The sequence below is a fragment of the Pelodiscus sinensis genome, chromosome 1, assembly GCF_049634645.1.
Source record: "Pelodiscus sinensis isolate JC-2024 chromosome 1, ASM4963464v1, whole genome shotgun sequence".
NCBI classification, from domain to species: domain Eukaryota; kingdom Metazoa; phylum Chordata; order Testudines; family Trionychidae; genus Pelodiscus; species Pelodiscus sinensis.
Window position 1 is genome coordinate 287454327 of NC_134711.1, and position 24980 is coordinate 287479306.

General features: G+C 40.3%; 1 protein-coding gene and 1 long non-coding RNA gene across 11 annotated transcripts in view; one reads left to right on the top strand and one right to left on the bottom strand.

Annotated features, from left to right (window-relative positions):
- Positions 1-24980, top strand: part of LOC142826491 (uncharacterized) — a 39864-nt gene that overhangs the window by 6183 nt on the left and 8701 nt on the right. For both annotated transcript variants that reach the window (XR_012900658.1, XR_012900660.1), the window contains exon 2: positions 1029-1172. This is a non-coding gene — a long non-coding RNA (uncharacterized LOC142826491). The remainder of the gene's footprint in view (positions 1-1028; positions 1173-24980) is intronic.
- The window catches only part of ZC3H13 (zinc finger CCCH-type containing 13), a 66114-nt gene continuing 55129 nt past the window's right edge, over positions 13996-24980 (bottom strand). For 8 of the 9 annotated variants that reach the window (XM_075919015.1, XM_075919014.1, XM_075919012.1 and 5 more), the window contains 5 exons: positions 23472-23981; positions 20190-20339; positions 19231-19431; positions 15588-15751; positions 13996-14502 (listed from right to left, as the gene is read on the bottom strand). In XM_075919015.1, the coding sequence (XP_075775130.1) occupies positions 14329-14502; positions 15588-15751; positions 19231-19431; positions 20190-20339; positions 23472-23981 (1199 nt within the window). In that variant the 3' untranslated portion in view covers positions 13996-14328. Of the gene's footprint in view, positions 14503-15180; positions 15327-15587; positions 15752-19230; positions 19432-20189; positions 20340-23471; positions 23982-24980 lie in introns of all 9 variants that reach the window. The other variant, XM_075919013.1, reaches the window with a different exon arrangement.

Below are 24980 nucleotides of genomic sequence, written 5' to 3' on the forward strand. Positions count from 1 at the left end.
GAGAGGGGCAGGCGTGTTTTCTTTCTTTTTATACTGTTAGCTTTTTGTTCTCTGAATTCATATTAATCCTCCTAACATCAATTGGGAAGAAGGCTGAATGTAGCACCTGTGTAAACAGCCATTTCAAAGAATTCCAGCTACTATAAAGTATATCACCCTATCATCTTCAAGCTTTTTCCATCCCTGTTGTAGACCATTAACTAGCAGTTACTTCTTACAGTGGCACATAAGAAGAGTCCTATAAAGTATAGTCCTTCCAATCCTAGATACACACACACTGACACCAAACTACAGATGGTGCCTGCACCCTAAATAGAGTGTTCCCTAGAAGGGTAATTTGTTCAATCTGTAAGAGCCTGAAACCCACTTTGAGAGCCTGAGAAGGAAAGCACTTCAGCATGCAGAAGGAGTGAGATACAAGCTTTGGTGTCAGCTCTTCTTGTACACTATTTCACAAGGACAGTCATTTTTAGGCCACATATGAAATGATCAAAATTGTTAAGTATTATTGTTTGAATCCAATTCAGAGTTATCTGTATTTTCTTAGTGGCATGTCCTTCTGCCTTTCTGGAAATCGCTCCGGCTTTCTATTTTGCATCAAAACCTCTTCAGCACACACCAAACAACTTCTATCAAGAGAATTAAGCTCACTAATCTCTATACGGTCAGATGTAGACTTCAGGTCTAGATATAGCACTAGACCCTTGCCCTCACAAGTGATGTCCAAAAAGCTTGGAAGTGGGAAAGGTGAGTAGATTAAAGGGTACATCAGGTCAGAGACTCAAAACTGATGTCCTAATGTAATGGTAGCTTCAGCCAGAGCACAAGATCCAGGTATCTGGGAATTAACAGAATAGGAGGGAAAGCATATACCAACTCCTCTTTCCACTGAAATCAGAATTATATTTGTCAAAGAGCTTCAACTCACTCCTCCTCAGGAGCAAACTACAGGGCACTTCTTGTTTATGCTGGCAATAAATGGGCCTATGGAAAAGGTCTCCCAAAATAGTTTTTCATTTCTCACTTAGGAGATGGAGACCTTCCCTGCTCCAGCAATCTCCAGTAATCCAGTAACCTGAATAATTGAATACCAGAAGTGAAAGAATACGCAAGAGGTCATCAAATCCAGTCCCCAGCCCTCATGGCATGACCGAACAGCATCTAGATCAAGGGTGAGCAATGTTTGATGGGGGGGCCACTCCCAAGGTTTTGGAAAGTGGTCCATGATATTAATGGGAGGGGGTGCGGGAACTGAGATGGTGGTTGGGCGCAGAAGGGGTTAGGTGCGGGAGGACATGTGGGGTCTGGGAGGGAGGTTGGGTGTGACCTGGGGCAAGGGACTGGGGTATTTGGGCTGTGACCTAGGGCTGCATGAGGTGGTGCAGGGATTTGGGTTGTGACCTAAGGCAGGTGAGGATTGTGGGAGAGGTGTTGGCAGGTGAGGATTGTGATCTGGAGCAAGGGATTGGGACGCAGGGTCTGGGACGGGGTATGGATTCGGGAGGGGGGGGCGCAGAAGGGTTTTGCTTATGTGGGATAGGGGGTAGAGGGTCGGGGGAGGGAGAGGCTGGGGTGCCACAGGCAGGGTCCGGCTGGGAGTCTTACCTGGGTAACTCCCAAGTAAATCCAGCAACCCAGCACGTTTCTCAGGTAGCCTGCCTGCCTGCCCTGCACTCACACAGCCTGCAGGGGCCATGTGTGCCTGTGAGTAAAGCCTGAGGGGAGGAATGCTTCAAACAGGCAGCTCTCATTGGCTAGAAACCAGCCAATGGGATCATGCTGGGGTTGGGGCAGTACTTGAAACCTCTCTCCCCTCCCCACATATGAAACACAAATGGCCGGCAGCCATTTTTCTGAGCAGGGTGCAGAGGCAAGCAGGGAGTATACTTGAGGCTCCCCACTGTGGCTGCAGGCTGGATCCAGCCCTGATATAGATCATCCCTGACAGATGTTTGTCTAACCTGCACTTAAAAATCTCCAATGACAGATTCTACAACCTCCTTAGGCAATTTATTCCAGTGCTTAACCACCCTGTTCAGAAGTTTTTCCTAAAATCCAACCTAAGCCGCCCTTGCTGCAGAGATAAAGGAGAGTAATTTCTCTCTCCCCTCCTCATAATACTCTTTTAGATACCTGATGAGTGACTATTAGATTGACAATGATTTCACCATTCCCACAAAATAACTTCCTGGCATAACGGCCAATTTGAAGGCAGGCCATCTACCTGTATAGAGATGTCAGCACCCTCCAAGGAACTTCTACCTGTAAGTCCTTGCTGTCAGTTGGATAATAAACTGATCCACCCCTGAAGAGGATGGAGTACCAGTCCTGCAATCACACAAGCGCAGATTTTTCTCAACATTCTTGGCTGGGAGCAGAAGTTTGTAGCAATGAGGCATCATGCAAAACATTTCCTGAGGAAGGTACACTCCACCCAAAATAGAGCCCAAGGGAATGAGCTGGGTCTCATTACTCCACAAGATCTTCCTCTTCAGAGGAGGAGGCTCTTGCTCAGATTCCTTGGATCACCTACATCCTGGACCAATGCCCTAATCACCAGATCATCTTTCATCTCAAAGATGTTTGAGACCACTCAAAGGCATGGAATACATGACAAAAGGGGGCTCTTGGGTTTCTTACAGGAAACAGACTAGGAAAATAGGAGAAAAAAATCCAGGGCTGTGTCTAGACTGGCATGATTTTCCGGAAATGCTTTTAACGGAAAAGTTTTCTGTTAAAAGCATTTTCGGAACAGAGCATCTAGATTGGCACGGACGCTTTTCTGCAAAAGCACTTTTTGCGGAAAAGCGTCCGTGGCCAATCTAGACGTGCTTTTCTGCAAAAAAGCCCCAATCGCCATTTTCGCGATCGGGGCTTTTTTGCGGAAAACAAATCTGAGCTGTCTACACTGGCCCTTTTGCACAAAAGGACTTTTGCCTGAACAAGAGCAGCATAATATTTCCGCAAGAAGCACTGATTTCAAACAGTAGGAAGTCAGTGCTTTTGTGGAAATTCCAGCGGCCAGTGTAGACAGCTGGCAAGTTTTTCCGGAAAAGCGGCTGATTTTCCGGAAAAACTGGCTAGTCTAGACACAGCCCAGGATTTCTAGTATCATGAGATAATGCTGATGCAAAACACGGATGCAGTGAAGCAGAGAGGGGTCTGCAGCCAGGGGACTTTAAGAGGGAGAGCAAGGGATCTGATCCCTGAACAGGCCACCAGGTGAGCATACTTTGGTGTGAGTTTGCTTGATTGTTTGAATTTTGATTCTGACTTCAGGTGATTTCAGTTACTGTGGTCATTGGGATTGTGTGTGTGGGAGTGTCTGATCTTTTGCTCCCTTGATCAACCTCAGATCAGCCTTCCCTTGTGTGGCTAACGAGGTGGTAGGCCTGACCTAGGGAAACAGGCTTTAAAAGCCAAAGAAACAAGGGAAGTGAAGCGGAGTTTGACAGAGGGAGTCCTAATATGGTTAGGAAGACCCACAACACCTGTGCCAGCACTGTTGTTGCCTGTAGCCAGACCACCGGACCATGGATGCCTCTACCCAGATCCTGGTGTGGTTTTGCAGGGACTGTGGCTTGCAATTCTCACTTACTGAAATCCATTGTAGGAGACCATCCAATGTGAAAAGTGCCTTCTGGTGGAATCTCTCACGCAGTGGGTGGGAGAACTACAGGAGGAGGGTGGCTAGGCTGAGGAGCATCCGAATCCACAAGGAATTCCTGGAGAATATTCATGTGGAGATCACTGAGGAAGCTACTCCATTACAAAAGACTACTGACGCACCACTGATGGAGATGGCAGCTCGGAGGGACACTGGCAACTGGTCACTTCTGGCAGCTGGCAGCTCCACCCCTGCTCCCAACTCTACCACTGTGGTTCTGGTTTGGGAGATGAGCAATCTTCTGAGGGGGACAGACACACCCACCTGTTACCCTGACATGACATGCTGCCTGTCATGGGTCCGTATCCAAGACATTATGGAGGCACTGTCAAGGATTATTACCCCATGCTACTCATCCATGTGGGCACAAATGATACTGCAAGGTGTGGCACTGAACAGATCAAAATGACTACAGGGCTCTGTACGGGTGAAGGAGTTTGGAGCGCAGGTGGTGTTCTCTTCAGTCCTTCCTGTCAAAGGAAGGAGCCCAGGCAGAGAATTGAATGCCTGGCTGCAAAGATGGGATTTGGCTTCCATGACCATAGGATGCTGTTCCAAGAAGACAGACTGCTAAGGAAAAATGGGGTTCACCTTTCGAGGAAAGGGAAGACCATATTTGGATACAGACTGGCTTATCTAGTGAGGAGGGCTTTAAACTAGGTTCAATGGGGGCAGGTGACCAAAGCCCACAGGTAAGAGAAAACCATGGAGACGTGGGAGTTGGGTCAGAAATGGAAGAGATCGTGGGCTATAACAACAGAGATAAAGAAGGAACAAGGCAGATTTTGGGAGGCAAAAATCAAATCAGTATCTCAAATGCCTGCATACAAATGCAAGATGTATGGGAAATAAGTAGAAGAACTTGAAATGCTAATAAACAAACAACTATAACACAGTTGGTATCACAGAGCCCTGGTGGGATAATACACCATTGGAATATTGATATAGAAGGGTACAGCTTGCTCAGGAAGGATAGGCAGGGAAAAAAGGGAGAAGGTGTTGCCTTATATATTAATGTTTACACTTGGACTGAGGTGGAGATAGACCTAGGAGCCAGACTTGTTGAGAGTCTCTGGGTTAAGGTAAAAAGGGTAAAAAAAACAAGGGTGATATTATACTAGGGGTCTAATATAGACCACCTACCCAGGCAAAAGAGGTGAATGAGGCTTTTTTTTAAACAACTCAAAAACATCCAATACACAGGATTTGGTGGTGATGGGGGACTTCAACTATCCAGACCTAGGGCACAGATTATCAAGTAAGTTCTTGGATTGCACTGGAGACTCTTATTTCAGAAGGTTGAGAAAGCTACTGGGAGGAAGCTGTTCTGGATTTAATTTTAACAAATTAGGAGGAACTGGTTAAAAATGTGGAAGTGGAAGGCAGCTTAGGTGAAAGTGATCATGAATAAGAGAGTTCATGCTTCTAAGGAATGGTAGAAGAGAGAACAGCAAAACAGAGACAATGGATTTCAGGAAGGCAGATTTTAGTAAACTCAGTGAGCTGGTAGTCTTGCTTTCTATGGGACTTTAACTTAAGAGGAAAAATAACTGAAGAGAATTGGCAATTTTTCATAGAGACATTATTAAAGGGCCCAAATGCAAACTACTCTGCTGTGTAGGAAAGATACAAAGTATGGCAAAAGACTGCCTTAGCTTAACCAGGTAATCCTGCATGATCTAAAAATAAAAAAGTCATAGAAAAAGTGGAAACTAGATCAAATTATAAAGGATTAATATAAGCAAACAACACAGGTATGCAGCAGCAAGATTAGCAAGGCAAAAGGCACAAATTGAGCTAAATCTTTCTAGAGACATAATGGGTAACAAGATGACATTCTATAAATATATTAGAAACAAGAGGAAAACCAATGACAGGGTAGTCCCATTGCTCAGTAAAGAGGAAGAAATAACAGGAAACTTGGAAATGGCAGAGGTGCTTAATGACTTTTGTTTCAGTCTTCACCAAGAAGTTTGATGATGAAGGGATGCCTAATAATGAATACTAGTGGGAAGGGGGTAGGTTTAGAAAATAAAATACAAAAAGACGAAGTTAAAAAGACGAAGTTAAAAATTACATAGAAAAGTTAGATATCTTCATGTCACCAGGGCCTGATGAAATGCATCCTAGAATACTGAAGGAGCTGATAGAGGAGGTATCTGAGACTTTAGCTATCATCTTTGAAAAATTATGGCAGTTGACAGAAATTCCAGAAGACTGGAAAAGGGAAAATATATATAGTGTTCATCTATAAAAAGGGAAATAAGAACAACCCAGGAAACTACAGGCCAGTCAGTTTAACGTCTGTGCCAGGAAAGATAATGGAGCAGATTATTAATGAATTTTTATGCAAACATCTGGAAGATAATAAGGTGAAACATAACAGCCAGCACGGATTGGTAAAGAACAAATCGTGTCAAACCAATCTGATAGCTTTCTTTGATAGGATAACAAGTCTGGATAAGGGAGAAGCAGGGGATGTGGTATACCTAGACTTTAATAAGGCATTTGATATGGTCTCACATGACCTCCTTAGCAATCAACTAGACAAATATAACTTAGATAGGGCTACTATAAGGTGGGTGCATAGCTGGCTGGATAACCGTTCTCAGAGTACATATTAATGGTTCACAATCATGCTATAAGGGCATAACAAGTGGGGTTCTGCAGGGGTGTTTTAGAACAGGTTCTGTTCAATATCTTCAACAATTTAGGTGATGGCATAGAGAATATGCTTATTAAGTTTGCAGATCATACCAAACTGAAAGGGATTGCAACTGCTTTAGAAGATATGGTCATAAGTCAAAATGATCTAGACAAACTGGAGAAATGGTCTGAGGTAAACAGGATGAAGTTTAGTAAGGACAAATACAAATACTCCACTTAGGAAGGAATAATCTGTTTCACACACATACAGAATGGGAAGTGACTGTCTAGGAAGGAGTACTGCAGAAAGGCATCTAGGGGTTATAGTGGACCACAAACTAAATATGAGTCAACACTGAGATCTTTGCAAAAAAAGCAAACATGATTTTGAGATGCATTAACAAGAGTGTTATGAACAAGACACAAGAAGTCATTCTTCTGCTCTACTCTGCACTGATTAGGCCTCAATTGGAGTATTGTGTTGAGTTCTGGGTTATACATTTCAAGAAAGATGTGGAGAAAGTGGAGAGGGTCCAGAGAAGAGCAACAAAAATGATTAAAGACCTAGAAACATGAGCTATGAGGCAAGGCTGAAGGAATTGGGATTGTTTAGTTTGGAAAAGAGAAGACAGAGGGGACATGATAGCAGTTTTCAGGTATCTAAAAGGGTGTCAGGATGGGGGGGGGGGAATTGTTCTCCTTGACCTCTAATGATAGGACAAGAAGCAATGGACTTAAACTGCAGCAAAGGTTTGGTTGGACATTAGGAAAAGCTTCCTGTCAGGGTGGTTAAACACTGGAATAAGTTACTTAGGGAGGTTGTGGAATCTCCATCACTGGAGATATTTAAGATAAGGTTAGAGAGACATCTATCAGGGATGATTTAGATCAGTCATGTCAAACACGTGGCCTGCAGATCGCATGCAGCCCAATCACATTTTTTTTGCAGCCCGTGACAACATTTTTATAAAGGATCTAAGTGCGGCCTGCCAGCTTCTCTATGCACACACCCCAGAGCCTGGAAGGAGAAGTGTGTGGCAACAGCGGAAGCTCTGGGACCCAGGCATTAGGTTAAAGTGCCTAGTTCTGGGGGAGGAGGGAGGCACTGGGTTAGAGTGGGGGGGGGAGGGTAGGAGCTGACGGTGCCTGGCTCTTGGGAAGGCATTGGGTTAGAGGGGAGAGTGTGTGCACATATGTACACAAGAAACTACAGTGGACAGTTATCCCTGGCTAGGGAATGTTTCTTCTTCACGCCCAACAGTTTGTAGCTGGCTTATGACCTGAAACACAGGTAGGTTTTAATCTGTTTTCTATCCTACCTATGGTATTTTAGAAGTTTTCATTATCAATAGGCCTTCAACCTTTTAAAAATCTTATAAACTTTTGACCTCACAGCTATTTAATGGCAGAGTTTCACAGATGAATTGAGTAAAAAAGTTTCCTTTTATCAATTTTAAATTTGTCATTTATGTAAATATAAAAAGATATTCAATGAAATCAGGTGAGGTCGCACCATTGATCTTTGTAATGGCATTACAATACTTTCAGGTTACATCTACACTGCAAGAGATGTGCTTTTGTGCAAGAACATCCATGGCAGTATGGATGCTCTTTTGTGTAAGAAAACCGTTGCCCATCCACACATACCTTTTTGCGCAAGAGCTGTTGCGTAAAAAGGCTTATTCCTCATCGAAAGAAGAATAACTCTTGTGCAAAAAGCCCTGTTCTTATGATTTACTGTACTTTTTCTTTCACAAGAACACACTTGTCGTGTGGACGCTCCGCAAGTTTTTGTGCAACAATAGCAAAAAAAGCCCTATCTCCCAAGTAATATGTTTTTGCAAAATCTCAAACTCGCAAAGTATCTCAAATGGTCATAGAAGCCTGTTCTATTTAATTAATCACTGTCTATACTTGTTTATTTCAACCAATTTATGTATCATAAAAAAATGAAACAGTACCTGAAATTTGTATTTAAATTAAAAATTATTATATGAGAGCAAATAATTTTATACATCAAATTGTTTTATATTTAAACAGAACCTGAAAAAATATAAAATCTAAAACAATCTATAATAATAAATAATTATAACCTTCTGATAGCTTTCAGGGCCACCAAAAAAATGTACTTCTATCAGTTTTCGTTCGTGTGGCCCTCAGTAGGCTTTGAGTTTGACATGCCTCGATGGTGACTGGTCCTGCCGTGAGGGTAGGGAACTGGACATGATGATCTCTCGAGGTTTCTTCCAGTTCTAGTATTCTATGAAAAGAGCAGAACTTCTCTGAAGATGAAGCAGATCTCTGAAGGAATTCAACAAAAAGGGGAGACCAGACCCAGTCTCAGAAACAGCTATCTATACTAGAGATGATGGTTGGATAAAGATTTACACAAAAATATGGAGCTTGTAGAAACATCCAATATAGAAGGAACCAGAACCTGGGCGTTTGCCATAGCCACCAAGTTATAGAGCAGGGGTGGGCAAAAGGGCATCTGCGAGCTGGATCTGGCCTGTGGAAGCCCGGCTGCTCCCCTGCCCCCAGGCCAATTAGGGCCTGAGGGAAGGGAAGCATGCAAAGCTTCCTCCCACCTTGACAGGAGCACATGATGCTTTGAAGCACCAGGTGCTGCTCACAGGGCGGAGGCAGTGCGGAGGTGGCATCACACGCTCCCCCACCCCGAGGCCCTAACTGGCCTGGGGGCAGAGGAGCACATAGAATCATAGGACTGGAAGGGACCTCAAGAGGTCATCGAGTCCAGCCCCCCGCCCTCAAGGCAGGACCAAGCTCTGTCTACACCATCCCTGACAGATGTCTATCTAACCTGTTCTTAAATATCTCCAGAGAGGGAGATTCCACCACCTCCCTCGGCAATTTATTCCAATATCTGACCACCCTGACAGTTAGGAATTTTTTCCTAATGTCCAATCTAAACCTCCCCTGCTGCACTTTAAGCCCATTACTCCTTGTCCTGTCCTCAGAAACCAAGAGGAACAAATTTTCTCCTTCCTTCTTGTAACACCCTTTTAGATATTTGAAAACCGCTATCATGTCTCCCCTTAATCTTCTTTTTTCCAAAATAAACAAGCCCAGTTCATGAAGCCTGGCTTCATAGGTCATGTTCTCTACACCTTTAATTGTTCTTGTTGCTCTTCTCTGTACCCTTTCCAATTTCTCCACATCTTTCTTGAAATGTGGCATCCAGAACTGGACACAGTACTCCAGCTGAGGCCTAACTAGTGCAGAGTAGAGCGGAAGAATGACTTCAGTTTTGCTTACAACACACCTGTTGATACAACCTCGAATCATATTTGCTTTTTTTGCAACAGCATCACACTGTTGACTCATATTCAACTTGTGGTCCACTATGCCCCTAGATCCCTTTCCACCATGCTCCTTTCTAGACAGTCGCTTCCCATCTTGTATGTATGGAACTGATTGTTCCTTCCTAAGTGGAGCACTTTGCATTTCTCTTTATTAAACTTCATCCTGTTTACCTCTGACCATTTCTCTAACTTGCTAAGGTCATTTTGAATTATGTCCCTATCCTCCAAAGAAGTTGCAACCCCACCCAGTTTGGTATCATCTGCAAACTTAATTATCTACATCATTGATGAAGATATTGAACAGTACGGGTCCCAAAACAGACCCTTGCGGAACTCCACTTGTTATCCCTTTCCAGCAGGATTTAGCACCGTTAACAACAACTCTCTGCCTACGGTTATCCAGCCAATTATGCACCCACCTTATCGTGGCCCTATCTAAGTTATTTGCCTAGTTTATCAATAAGAATATCATGCGAGACCGTATCAAATGCCTTACTAAAGTCTAGGTATATGACATCCACCGCTTCTCCCTTATCCACAAGGCTCGTTATCCTATCAAAGAAAGCTATCAGATTAGTTTGCCATGACTTGTTCTTCACAAACCCATGCTGGCTATTCCCTATCACTTTATTACCTTCCAAGTGTTTGCATACGATTTCCTTAATTACCTGCTCCATTATCTTCCCTGGGACAGAGGTTAAACTGACCGGTCTGTAGTTTCCTGGGTTGTTCATATTCCCCTTTTTATAGATGGGCACAATATTTGCCCTTTTCCAGTCTTCTGGAATCTCCCCTGTCTTCCATGATTTTTCAAAGATCATAGCTAAAGGCTCAGATACCTCCTCTATCAGCTCCTTGAGTATTCTGGGATGCATTTCATCAGGACCTGGTGACTTGCTGACATCTAATTTTCCTAAGTGATTTTTAACTTGTTCTTTGTGTATCCTATCTTCTAAACTTACCCTCTCTCTGCTTGTATTCACTACGTTAGGCACACCTCCAGACTTCTCAGTGAAGACCGAAACAAAGAAGTCATTGAGCATCTCTGCCATTTCCAAGTTTCCTGTTACTGCTTCTCCTTCCTCACTGAGCAGTGGGCCTACCCTGTCCTTGGTCTTCCTCTTGCTTCTAATGTATTTATAAAAGGTCTTCTTGTTTCCCTTTATGCCTGTAGCTAGTTTGATCTCATTTTGTGCCTTTGCCTTTCTAATCTTGCCCCTGCATTCCTGTGTTGCTTGCCTATATTCATCCTTTATTTGTCCTAGTTTCCATTTTTTATAGGACTCCTTTTTTATTTTGAGATCATACAAGATCTCCTTGTTAAGCCAACCTGGTCTTTTGCCATATTTTCTATCTTTCCTACACAGCGGAATTGTTTGCTTTTGGGCCCTTAACAACATCCCTTTGAAATACTTCCAACTCTCCTCAGTTGTTTTTCTCTTCAGTCTTGCTTCCCATGGGACATGAAGCCTCCTCCTGACCTGCCTGTGGCACATGACACTTTGAAGTGCCGAGCGCTGCTTGCAGGACTGAGGGAGAGCAGAGGCGGCTTCGCATGCTACCCTGCCCCCAGGTCCTAGTTGGCCCAGGAACAGGGGAGTACAGGAAGTCTCCCATGCCAGGGGCATGGGTATCTAGGGGGAACGTGGGGTGGGGGCAAAGGCACTCCCTCACCCCCAGACCAATCATTGTCTGGGCAGTGGGGAACCCAGAAATATCTTGGCCCTTCCGCTTGATGCCCCACCCCTTCCTGTGCAGCCTGGAGCCACTTAAATTTCTGAAGTGGCCCCCAGCAAAAAATTATTGCCCACACCTGCTACAGAGTCTGTCTCTTGCTAATGAATATTAAAGTATTTGCCATACACAAAGAGGAACAGCTCCCCAACAGGAAATACAGTGAGCTGGACCTCAGAATAATCCTAGTGACTAGGGCATTCACTTGCAATGTGGGAGGGCAATGTTCAAATCCGTGCTTTGTTCAGGCAGAATGGGGACTTGAACCTAGCTCTTTCACATTCCCAGTGGAAGTGCTAACCAGAAGGCTAGAGAATGTGCCATGAGGTATGCTATAGCTCTCAATCTCCAGTCCCCAGACATCTGCCTGGTTGGCTGCAGAATTTTTTTTTTAAGCAAGTAATGGGTGAATATGTTGTTGAAAAACAAATTGGTAGCCTTGCTATCATCTGAATGATAATATGATCCACAGCATGAAAGAGTTTGATAACTACTATTAAAACAAACAAACAAACAAAGGATGAAAAGAGCCAGGAGAGTAATTAATGGGAACTAATTTTGTCACAGTCCTGTCTCCTGGCTTACACTCGTTATACCTGGCATACACTACAGCCTTTTCAGAACCAAGATTGTTTGTTTTATTTAAATAAAAGAGAACTGAAAACCTCTTAGCATTCATTGAACATATCAATGGGATGGACTGCATATTACAGTAAACTTCCGATAATCCAGAACCTTTAGGACCCAGGGGGTGCTGGATTATCAGATATGTCGGAGTACCGGAAGAGGGGCTATGAGGGGTCGGTAGGGAACTACACAGCATGGGAGAGGGCGGTGCTGCGGGACCTACCCAGCTGACCGGCAGCAGACTTGGGGAAACCGGGGGCAGAGCAGCTCTAATTGGCCGGCTGGCCGGAGCACTTACGGGTTCCAGTTGGTGCCGGACTATCAGGAGTGCCGGACCACTGGATGCCGGACAATTGCAGTTTTACTGTAATAGAAATTCCATGTCTGAATACAAATACTGCACAACATGCACCAATGATTGACCACACCACATTGAAAATTATGGTAATGAGTCACCACTGAAAAAAGTTGTAGTGATTGCTGGAATCATAACAATGAACCATTTCACTACAGAAATGTCACTTAAGGACACAAATTGGAAAAAGTAACTTGTAATGCCATAAAAATTGTTTCATGAAAGAGCTAGTTTTGGACTACACAAGGCAAAGGGTCTAAATGCCTGATAACTTGGCTTTGGGTCAGATAATGGTTCAGGAAGTAAAAATTAGACTAAAAAATTGTCCATCCTGGCCTGAGAAAGGGACAGAAGCAAAATTCTCCTTCCCTGAATTATTGTAAAAGTAACTAAATGGCACTATGAGGGGTTCCTAGCTTACATTCTGAATTGGCCTCAGACGGGATTTCTGGTAATTCCCATGTTCTCCAGTACCAGAGGACTTCCCCACTTACATTGCACTTACATCACCTCAGTGGGCTCACTTGTAAAGTGACTGTGCTGTCAGCTGAAGTAGGTTGCATAGGATTCTATTCAGAGTTCTTCACTGTTACTCTCAAAGCAGGTTTTCTGCAGAGTACTACATTTACAGGCAAAGCAAAGTCTCTCCACAACACTCACATGTCTTGTTACACTGGAAGACAGAGACCATACTTGATATTTAAAGCTCTAATTCAGAGCTGAATTCATACAATACCAGTGGATGAGGGTATATAACCCCCTGGGCCAAATGCAGCACTAAGTGAAACATTCCACCACTAGCCCAGAAAATCTTCTCTATTTTGAATTCTTTATAGGGCAATGTGAAAAATATTCTTCTATAAGTTCAATGCATATACAGACCCTGACTGTTTTACTGGGAAGATGGATAAAGTGTATTGCAATTAAATACAAAACAGTGATCTATTTTGCCTATTGCTGTCTTACTGAAAACTGTTTTTGGCAATGAAATGTGTGTTTTGAAAAAGGAGATTAAAAGAGGGGTTAACACATTTGAAGCTATGATTTAATAGATTCAGCTCAAAGGCTGTCTTTTTGTAGATAAAAAAATTTAAACCTTGACAGAAGTGTTATGTTAGCTTTTGTTCTGTTTAAAGTACCGGTGTGTGTTTAAAATACACATAAAATTGCAAAAAGATTAATTGCTTATAAAGCACATGGTGAAGACAACAGAATTAAAGTAATATAAGTCACTCGAAAATGTTAAAAGTGAAAGCAATAGAAAGAACTGCATGAGCCATGTTTTAGTTTAAGAAGCATAAAACCAAAATGGTGAAACTTACACAAAAGTATACCGTATACAGGCATAAATATACCTACGTGTACACACGAAGTTGCATATTTTCTTCAAAAAATAACACGATTCTCTAAAATCTACAGTATTAGCATTTGGCTCTGCATAACATAGTTGAATGCCTACATACTAAGAAAGTATTACAGTCAAAATGATTTGTGTTGCCTTTCTGCAGCTACTTTAAAAAGCCCAATTTGAGTTCATGTTAATGGTCACATTGTTTTTGTGTGTGTGTAATAATGATCCAATATATACATCATTGGTCTCATGACAAATCATTTCAGAATGGAGAAAAAGCATACACAGACAGTTTTCTTCTTCTGTTTAATATCAGGTGATGTAATAGACTTCTAAAAATGGACATCTTTGAAATTATTACACTTGATGCATAAAACCATAAAACAGGTATATGTTATAGTGTAAGATTCAATGTTATAAAAGTTGCAATGAACTGAAAACAAAGATCTTTGTATTTTTTTACTATTAATTATTCCCTCCAAACACATAATAGAATTACATGTAAGAATAGTCTTTTCTTCCATACCTTCCAGCTGCTTTGCAACCAAATCAAAGTTCAAAAGTTATAAATATCAACATTACTGATGGGAGATAAACTAGATGCATTTCCAAAGTGGACATTGGCTTAGGACACACATACTTCTTGCTGGATATTTGTCTGTGGAAGTTTAGTAACATCTTCTGTCTTTTCCTGCCCAAGACTTTGAGACACAGTCTTGCGTTTAAATAATCGGAGACTCAACCGTAACAAGTCACTGTCTACCACTGGGGAATTTGTGTAAGTTTGTTTTGTTGTGCCCTGTGTGGAGTGAGAAAAAAAAAATCAGTGATATTTTGACAAGTGGGCTGGGATGTTAGATTCAAATATCCTCAATAATTAAGTAATAACTGCATATTCTTAGAAATGGTTTCTCCTAATTATAACAGTAATGTTGCCTTCTCTATTAATAGAAACTTGCACAGCTACATTTTGTATCCACAACTGCATTCGCAAAAAAGATGTGGATATAAAGCAGATATCTGCAGATTTGCAGGGCTCTATCAGTGTGCAATAACTGTGAAAAGCCTTAGAAAACACATTTTACAGGAATAGTTAGTAACATTTCTAAACTAAAAAACTATACTTGTACAAGCATTATTTGTACAATAGCCTACAGAATCCAAAGACATCAAGGGAATATTTAATAACCATACCTGAAACCACATCTCTTTAAATTCCATCTCATAAAAGCCATGTTCCCATAAACTTAAATCTCGCATATAAGGGAACACTCAACCCTAACCACATGTCTCAAATAAATCTCTTATGCATTATAATGTAAAATAAAAATCTCATGATTATGTAATACCAATGAAAGTCTCTCCATTAGGTTTTGGTCAGTAAACACTGATTTCACTGTACAGACAGACAAAAAATATTTCAATCAATAATCAAAATATACAGATAAGAAAAGAAAAAAGCTACATGAAAACTCACTTTCATTTAAGGATATTTGTTGTGTATATTTTGACATGCGATGTTGACAATCTGTGTTTTTTACGACTACAAAACGTCAAGTTTGTGAATGTTAGTATCTGCTGCCAATTACAGTCTGACTTGACCACTCCCTCAGTTTTGCCCAACTGTGAAAATTTAAATCAATACAAAAGGGAAAAATTGCTAAAATATAAACACTGATATTATTCATTTGAAATCATAAAAAATAATCAAATTGTGACAAGTCTAAATATGTGTGTAGAGAGAGTGAAAACAGAAAAACAGACCAAAAATAACATGTAAACTAATATTGGAAGAAAGGGTTATAAGATTACAGAAATATTTTGAAGACAAAGATAACTGACGTTCTTATATTATGAAAATTCTATACAAAATCATGCACTTGCCTTTTCATTTTTTACTAACTGTTTACGAATTGCAGAATCCCTTCTAAAGCACAGGGCTTTGCAGCAAGGACCAAGGTTACTAAGAAGACCTGCTCTCTCTTCTTTTCGCAATAATGCAGCCATGTTCAGGGCCCCAAGTTCATGTTCAAATAGATTTTCTGCATCTACAAAGAGATCACCATACATAAGTACAACTTTACCAACTATGAATATTTCTGACCCACAGAAGAGCGAACTCATTGACGTTAAAAATGATCGTGTGTTTTATTAGACCCCTTTGTCATGTATTATTTCTAAAATTTTTGCCCACAGTTGAACTGTTAGAGGAAATAGGAGACAAGTTGACTGGGACTGCGTGAGAAGAATATAAACTCCTCAGCTGCTTCAGGGGGTAGCCAAGTTAGTCTCTACAGGATAAACTTAAACAACAAATGGTCTGATAGCACTTTATAGACTATCACAACACATAAATGGTATCATGAGCTTTGGTGGGCCCAGCTGACTTCTTCAGTTGACCGGAGTTTTGTGTTTAGGATGTGCAGACGCAAAATAAATAGGGGATAAGGTGGAATTGTTTAGTGGAGTCACATTTTATAGAAGACTCTGGAATGAATGTGCTTTTACCCTCAAAACTAGAGGGGGAAAGGACTATGATGGCAAGCACAACCAAGGGTTAATAACTTGGGCACTGCTCTAGAACGGGCTTCCTCCGTGATCAAATGCATAGATGTGAAAACAAGGGAGTTCAAAGTTGGCAATAATGGGTGCTATGCTCCCTTTTTCTGTACAACCAATGGGTACACACCAACGAAATAGGCCAGATCCAGCCAAGAAGATTTGAGTTGGCTATGTAGAATATTCCCTCTTTCCTCATGCCCATCAAAACTTTCTTGTCTATGCTGTTTGGAATAGCAGCATTAATACTTCTTCTAAGTTCTGTGTAATCTCTTTGCCTGAAGTGTCAGTGGGCAGCTGTAGCACAGGAGGCCAACAGCAACTTCACTGCCCCCAATTTTTATTAAGGGATGACAGAGAAGGGTAGATTTGGAACTGAGCTTCCTTCTACTTTTTCCAGGGCACAACCTCTAACACAGATAACACTGCCATCAATCCAAGAATAAAAAAAGAGGATTAATATAAAACCAAAAGGATAACATATTAAAGCATAACTGTGTGAACAAAGCACTTAAGTTACAAAGACTAATGTGATACATTACAGAAAAAAAAAGCATGGCCTTCGGTGCAATTCTGTGACATCTAGGGATCAAGCATTGTTTTACTTGCTGTATGGGAGGGAGCCTAAGCATTTTACATGACGTCTCACATACAGATGTGAGACGTCACATAAAATGCTCAGGCTCTTTGAGAATCACTAAATACAGACTTAATGGGTAAAAATTCAAAGGCTAACGCAGAGATCCAGACAAAATGTGTACAGGGAACATGGAGACACATTTTTAATCCACTTACAGAGTGATCTTTTGACCAAGCTGAGCAGGACATTTTTCAGGCAAGGTAAAAGTAACAAATTTACTTAGAATTAAGGATAGAACAAAGAAAATAACAATGGAGTTGCCAAGACAATCCAGGTGGCTAATCAGGAATTCAAGTAAATGTCAGACCAAAAGACAGCTTCAAAGCCTGCCTGTAACCAGCCTGTGGAGTCTGCCTAGGTACCAGATGCTGTTGGCTCAAAGGGCTATTTTGCAGCAAAGCGCCTGAGCCCCAAGAGGAAACAGTTGTAAATGACAGCTGTGGAGGAAACAACTAAATAAAAACAAGAGATTTAAATTCCATCACTTGCTAGAACACAGATAAACTAACAAGAATTCCAATTGAATGTTTTCTTTCTTTTGTACTTCAATTTACTAATAGCAGCAAGAGATTAATGCACTGAATAGGTGAGAAAGTAAACAAACTTTTGGGAAGAAATGTTACAAATATCAATGAAGATAAGTCAAGAAACAAAAATATTTTAGTTCTTTTTTGTAATTGCAGCATCACTATATTGAAATTATTTGTTAAACGGAGTCATTTAAATTGAGTAATTGCTACAAAATAATCCTCACTGAGCATGCACTGACCAAAAAGTATATCCTACACATAAAGAGTGTTCAATGCCCACACAGGACTTGGTAACTGAAGGTTCCCGGAAGTTCCAGAAACCCAACCCTGAGATATATGAAGGCAACTGACAGTATCTTAGGGGAAAATTCCTAACCTCCTTCTACAAGTACAGAAGGACTTTTTCAACAAAACAAGTGTGGTTCTATGAAGCAGAGCTGTGCACAGACAAGTTGGGGCACAGGGCAGGAGGATTTGCTACCATCACTGATTCTCTGATCTTTCTCCCTATCCCCACAGAAAGAAAAACATGGTAGGGGCCACAGAGGCTCCTGCAGCTGTTAAACTGTACAGTCTACTGAGTGGCTCCGAATTCCATCAGCTATAGTGAGGATTCTCTCTCTCATTTCTGCCATAGTTATCCAGCATTCAGTACTTAAGGAAAGCACGGAGGAGACAATTTACCTCTTAGGTTGTTTGCCCCTTTCTTGTGTCTACAAATAGCCAGAAACAGGAAGATGATAATGTTTCAATCTACATACAGTAGCATAACTTTTTTTTTTTTTTAAAGAAAATTTAAATCCTACAGAAACAGACATAAGTCCTATCTGCCAGTATAAATGGGCTAGTGTTTCACAAATTCTGCTCTTAACATTGTTTGATTTACTTGGGTTTTTTTTAAAGCAGCAGCAATAGATATGCTTATTTTCACAATTTAATGGCTCACAGAAGCAATGACACTTATTGAGATGAACTGGGCCAGTAGATGGATCTACAATGTAAAGTTTCTTTGCAGCAGAATTTTTAGATGAAGATTTAGAAAGTACACAGAAGGTTGCAGAATCTTCTCATCTTCAGTCTTAAGGCAGTTTATGGAAAAATTCTACCAGATGCAAGTGTTTTAAAAGAGTCATGCTCAAGACCTACAGAACTGCAATGTAGCAGATCAGAGCAATGCAGCACATTCAAGCTAATTACTCCATTTCAGAAGAGCCTACCCATGCAGAGAACCTACTTGCACACAGAATTTCCCAGAAACATTGCTGAACCTATATCCTGTAAATCCTAGCACAGTTCCCTGGAACTGATGTACAATGCATATTTTACATATTCACATTTTTGTTCTCATATTCTCAACTACTTCGGCCATGTGAGAGAGCCTGAAAATGAATTATGAAGAGCAGCAACTGTTCCTGCTACTTCCTCACACAGTCGATCCAGGTTCAAATGTGCAGGATTATCAACTTCACAAGCCACTGCCAAATGAAACTTTGACCCTGGAGTGTATTACTATAAGTAGGACTTGAAAACCCACTTACCCAGGATAAGGATAATTTTTGCTCACATAAACTGGCTAAGTAAGGCCTATCCTCCCTGAAATAATCCAAACACTAACCAATTAAATTCACAGGGGATACTAAATCAATGGAACCACTACAATATTACAACCTATAACTAGGAAGTATCCACATAAAAATCAATGTGTGCCTTGAAATTAAAATGCTTACTAATTCATTCTTTTCAAAGGCACTTTACTAATCCTGAGATGGCACTTTATCCCCAAGAGAAACAGAATTACCTTTAGGTTTTTCTAAAGCTCTCTTGCAGGTTTCTTTAATTTTGGTGAAGAGCTCGGGGCCTGCCAGTCGTTTGGAAATGCCAACTCTTAACATGACCGCACATGGTGTGAATTTTAAGAGTGCTGCCCCAGGCTCTCGTGGCTCTTTTGGCTGTTTTGGCATAAGACTGGACCAATCCACATCTATTACATCGACAGGATCTGCAAAAGATACAATGAAGAATGAGTTATCAAATTATCATCCCTGATTATGAGTGGTTAGCTTCACCTGCTGTCTTGAAGGCAGAATAAATCAACTGAATATTGTTCAGAAGCCCTCTCAAAAAGGTGAATTTGTACTTTTTTCAGAATTTAGATCATGGAATTGAACTCACAAGGCTGGCAGAAAACTAGATTAAGGGACTCCTCCAAAATCTGTGTGTCTGCCTTTTATTTCAAAAGAAAACCTAATTTTTGTTTTTAATATTCCTGAACACTCCAATGAAAAGAGTGTGTGGGCTCTGCTGAACCTGCTGGTGTGGAAACAGTCATTTCAGTTGGCATAAAGAACACAGTAAAACTAAGAACCCACTATGATAGACCTGCTATAAAATTGGTATAGACAATACAATAATTCTGTTCTATAGGGCGACGTGATTTACTGTGCAGAACTGGAACTGTGCTTTTATCTAATATAACAGGTATGCTATAATCAGCATGAATGAATATATCTCATAGGACTTGGCATCAAACGCCTTTTCTACTTTGAATGCCTATCAGCACACCCAATTCATTAAAATGCATTGAAAAAATAAATACAATTTGGAATCATTACAGTATCTCTAAAATTTCCTATCCCTTTTCAAAGACAATTCCCTAGTAATAATAATGAATGAGATACAAAGATAATTATCATTATGTCAACTGATCCAATGTTTGCATTCAACTGCTAGTAAAAACTGATTTAAATATATTTTTACCTGGCATCTTCTCATCGTCCTGTTGATCTTCCCTCTTTTCAGCATCACCTGCCAGAATTTCATCTAGTTCATCATCACTGATTGGCTCATACTCTCCAGCAGCAGATCCCAATGACTGCACATCATCTATCTTGGCCTCATCTTCTCCTCCTATAGAAACAGACATGCACTGCAAACTTATAAAACTCACTTTTACATATTTCAGCAACCTCCTTGTAACTAGACTGCAGCATATATAGTTTGAACAAGTAAAGCTGATCGCTTTCTTATGGAAGCAAATTCAGCACTGATAGAAGCTGTTCAGTTTTGCTGGAGGTCAAATAATTTCTCACCTGACAAGTAATAAACATATGAATTTAACTTGGCCCAAGTCAATTTCAACATGTGCAATGTTAGGCAGCAAACATATTCAAAGTCAAATTTAAAAGGAATAAAAAAATGGGGTAAGTTACATAAAGTCAGCATAAGGAGATATTTTTTTCTTTCAAAAGCTACTTGCACCCATGAATCAGAAAGTAATTTGGCCCTTACGGTCTGGAAGAAGAGGATGTAGCAAGAAAAAAAAACACAAAAAAACAGTAAGCATGCCAGAAGGTACAGTTAAATTAACCACACCCTAGACTTATCTTTAACTTTCCAAAAAGAGGCTTGAAAGTGTATGCTGTGGCCTCTGATAGCATCTGTGGGATGTTGTCACAGCCTCTGTCTTAGGGAGCTTGCCCCCTTCCCTACCCCGTGGACAGGGGCTACTGCTGCCCCATGCTGTTGCCTCTGATACAGAGGCAGCAGCTCAGGAGTGGGGATCGGAGCCAAGAGCACACTAGCTGCTGGCCCCACCTCCGGGGAGCATTTTAATAACCATGTAACTACTAAAACTTGTTCCAGATACACATTTACTAGAATACACATTATCTAACACTCCTAATAAGGATCTTTCCAGACAACTAGGGATGTTAAAATGCATTTAACTAAGTAACCACGTAACCACTGAAAATTTCAGTGCTTACACATGGGGGACAGGCAGCTCCCTGGAAGCTGGCTTTTAAGCCAGCTCCCCACACATACTGGGACCCTGAATATAACTCTGAAGGTTAACCGATGAGCCCAGGCTCATGGATAACTGCGTACACTTGCATATGCCTACAGACAATGGGCAGTCATCCATTCCATAAGTAACCACCAAGACGGGATCAATAAGCAGTGTTAGACTTTCTGGATTTGGGCACCTAGGAGAAATACCATTGAGCGAGCAGCCTCTGCCAGCATGTCTCTGATAAACAAAGAGCTGGAATTTACAGGTTTGCTCTCCTTGCAGAGTATAGTAGAAATACTGCTACCTGTCCTCTTCCCCCAGAAATTAAATTCTGCTTGTGTGGAAGCTGCATCCAAGGACACAATTTACTTGCCTTGATATATTAAAAAATTTGAAATCAATGAAGAAAACTAAGAGAAAGACACAATAGTAAGAGTGTAAATTAACTATTCAGAACACCTGTCACTGCTTTGCAGGGAGTAACAGTCTCCTTAGCATCATTAATGCCTTCACTTGAAGCAAACACATAAAAAGTTGAACACAATCATAATTAAGTAATTAAATCCTCACACATTTTGTGCTAGGCCTATGCACAATGACTGTAGCCTAAAACAGAACAAGACAGCTGATGCTGCACCATTATCAGAGGTGAAAGTTGTATGATGATATGTTCTCTTTTCTCTCTAAAGGGAAACTTAGAATCTACACTACATTTCACTCTGGAGCTTAACATAATTTTCAGTATTAACATTTACAGTACGTAACAAACCCCAGATCTTCGTGGTACAGTATCCATTTTTATAGTAGACCTCAAATTCTATACTAATGAATACACCAGTTCACATTTTTTCCTTAACTGCATGCTTGAATAGAGCAAACTATATTTTCTGATTTTCAAAAGTAGAATGATCTCATGAAGCAACATATGCAGCACACATGAAATGTGCATGAGCCATAATTCAAATCCAACAACAATAGTTCTTGAGTAATAATCAGAGAAGAGAATGTGCATCATCTTTTTAACTCCAATTTAAAAAAATATTTTGCTTTGAATGACAGAGTGAATTATTTTTTATTGTGCGTGTGTCACTGAAAAGATATAAACTAAGGCAAAACTATTCTGTAATATAAAAGATAAACAAACAAATTTCAGACTGCTAAAAAATAAGAAAACTAACAGGAAATAATTATTTTATCAAGAAAATCTGACAAAATAATTAGGGAAGGAAAGCATCTGATCCTTTGGGAAAAGGTCTGGACAACATAAACGTAGCAGGAAGAATTTATTCAACATTAGTGAGACATACACCAAGAATACAATTTCTTATTCAGTCTCAAATTTGTGCTTAACAGTTTTAGATTTTCCAAATACTTTATGGAATATTTCCTGTTTCATAACAAACCAGACCATTCAATCTCTCTTAGGGAAGTGCAAGAATCAAGCTAAATAGTTCAGTTCTTCCTCGGTCGGTTTTAAATGTAGTTTTCAATGTAAGTGTTTGCTCCTGTCTACATTACCTTTGTTTCTTAAACAAAGCACATGTTTTTTTCAGATCCAGAAAAACAAGCAAATTTTATTTGTTTTGAATAAAATTACTTTTCTGACATTATTCCTGGACAACACCTGTCTACTGACTTACTTGCCTATATGCTAAGAACTACATTAATCTTAAAATTATGCTATCACCTGTGGTCTGGCAACTAGGAAAAAATGGTTGGTACATCACAAATGCTACCTTTTAATAATGCAGTAATTTAAAAAATGTTGCAAAATATAAGATCAAATTTTCCTCTTAAAATGCTTTCTATTTTTCTACAGTTTCCAATTTAATTCTCCTTATTATCCTCACTGGCTATCACTCCCACACTAAGAAATAAATTAACGGTGGAAGGGGGTGATGAAGAAAAGGGAATTTTTGTTCTTTAAACCACTTGACTATTCAGAAATTTGGTGCCTAAGCAATTATACCTTGTCTCATTTGTGTTTATTAGTCTCCAGACTGCTTTGGAAGTACACAATTAATGAAGCACATGCTAAAAAGCTGTTCATAAGGTTTTTTTTCTCCAGTATCTGCTTCCACACTGGAAAAGTTGGAACCAATCCGCAAATCAGTGTGACCTTTCAGCAGAAAAATATTCTGATATACTGTAATTGAATGTTACATTAAAAAAGAGGAAGAACTAAAATAACTGATCGGCTATGATTGTTCCAGAACATCTCACCTTCTAAACTCTCCTTCTAAACTCACCTTCTAAACTCTCAACTTTCTCAGCTTCATTTCCATCATCAAATCCTTGTGAAGTTCCCATGTCCTTTTCTGTCCTTTCCTTCTCCAAAGCTGTAGTATCCCGGCAAACCCCATCAGATTCCTTTTCATGATCCCTATCCAGTTTTGGTTCATTTCGCTTTGTTGACTCTGGTTGAGAAGAAATGTCAAGAGTTCTGTCCCTGTCTCTGTCTCTTTCAGAAGTATCAGGAAGTTGTCTCTCTCTTTCCCTGTCCAAATCTCTTCGTTTTTCCCTTTCTCGCTCTCGTTCTCTGATTCTGTCACGATTCCGTGGCCAGTCTTTATCTACATCTCGGTCCCATTCTCTCTGCCTTCCATCCCTCCTTTCTCTGTCTCGTTCACGATCATGATCATGTCTATCTCGTTCTTGAAGCCTCTCCCTGCTTTCAAAGGACCCAGATCTGGAATGAACCTGACGATCTGATTCAGGAGAACTTCTTCTTGAACTGTGGCTTCTTGAATCTTGACGATCTGAATAAAATATTAAAGAGACATGACTGTAGCAACTGAATACAGTACACATTAATCTGTATAAAAAGAGACAAAAATATCCATAGACAACATTTTTACAGACTCTTGTCACAACAGACCTTTGGGGCAGGTTACATCTTAAGAATAATACAGAATAAAGATTTCTTCATAAAAGCCTCCTCATGTATTTGACCCTATTTAAGGGCAAGAGTTTGCTTAATTATCCTCACCCACCCTCCTATCACTGGACAAGTAAACATTTTTCAATAGCTAAAGTCGGCTTCTTTAAAAATCAAACCAAATGCATTCTGTATTTTGTATGTGAAACAAAAGAAGGGAAAATAAGCATCATCATTTTGAAAATTTGACAGTCTGAAATCCAGTAAAGCTATGGTTAGCAAATAATTTTGTTCTGTAATCCCATCAGTATATCAAATTTTACCAAGATATAGACTGACATCTGACTGGGGTCCTCCAGGATATACCGAGTTGTGGCAATAAGTCTGGCATTTTCCCCCGAGTCAGTACTGAACCAATATTCCAGCATGGTTTTAGGAAATAGGGTGTTGGTGGAGAATGCATTCTAACTCATAAGAGGGGGAAAATGACTTGACCATATCTAATCATCAAACATTTCAAATCAAGCAATGGTTTCTGCCTAAATTCCCCTAGCAACTGAATTTCAGACATCATATTCTTCTCTTACAGTAAGCACTTCATTTCACTGCATGAAATGTTAAAACAGCTTTGTTCAGACAGATATGGCCATATTTCCATAACAGATGAAAATATTTTCTATAACTTCTTTACTTGCTCTCAATTTTTAAGCAACAAATACTATGCATGTGCAAATTACAAGTACTGACATTTCTGTTAACTAAGAGCTACCAGTAAAGCATTCTTCCCTCATTACAGTCAAAGATACAGTAGAGAGGCTGGCATTCGCATAATCACACAACCATCACCCAGCAATAAGAATACAGTATAGAAACAGAAGAC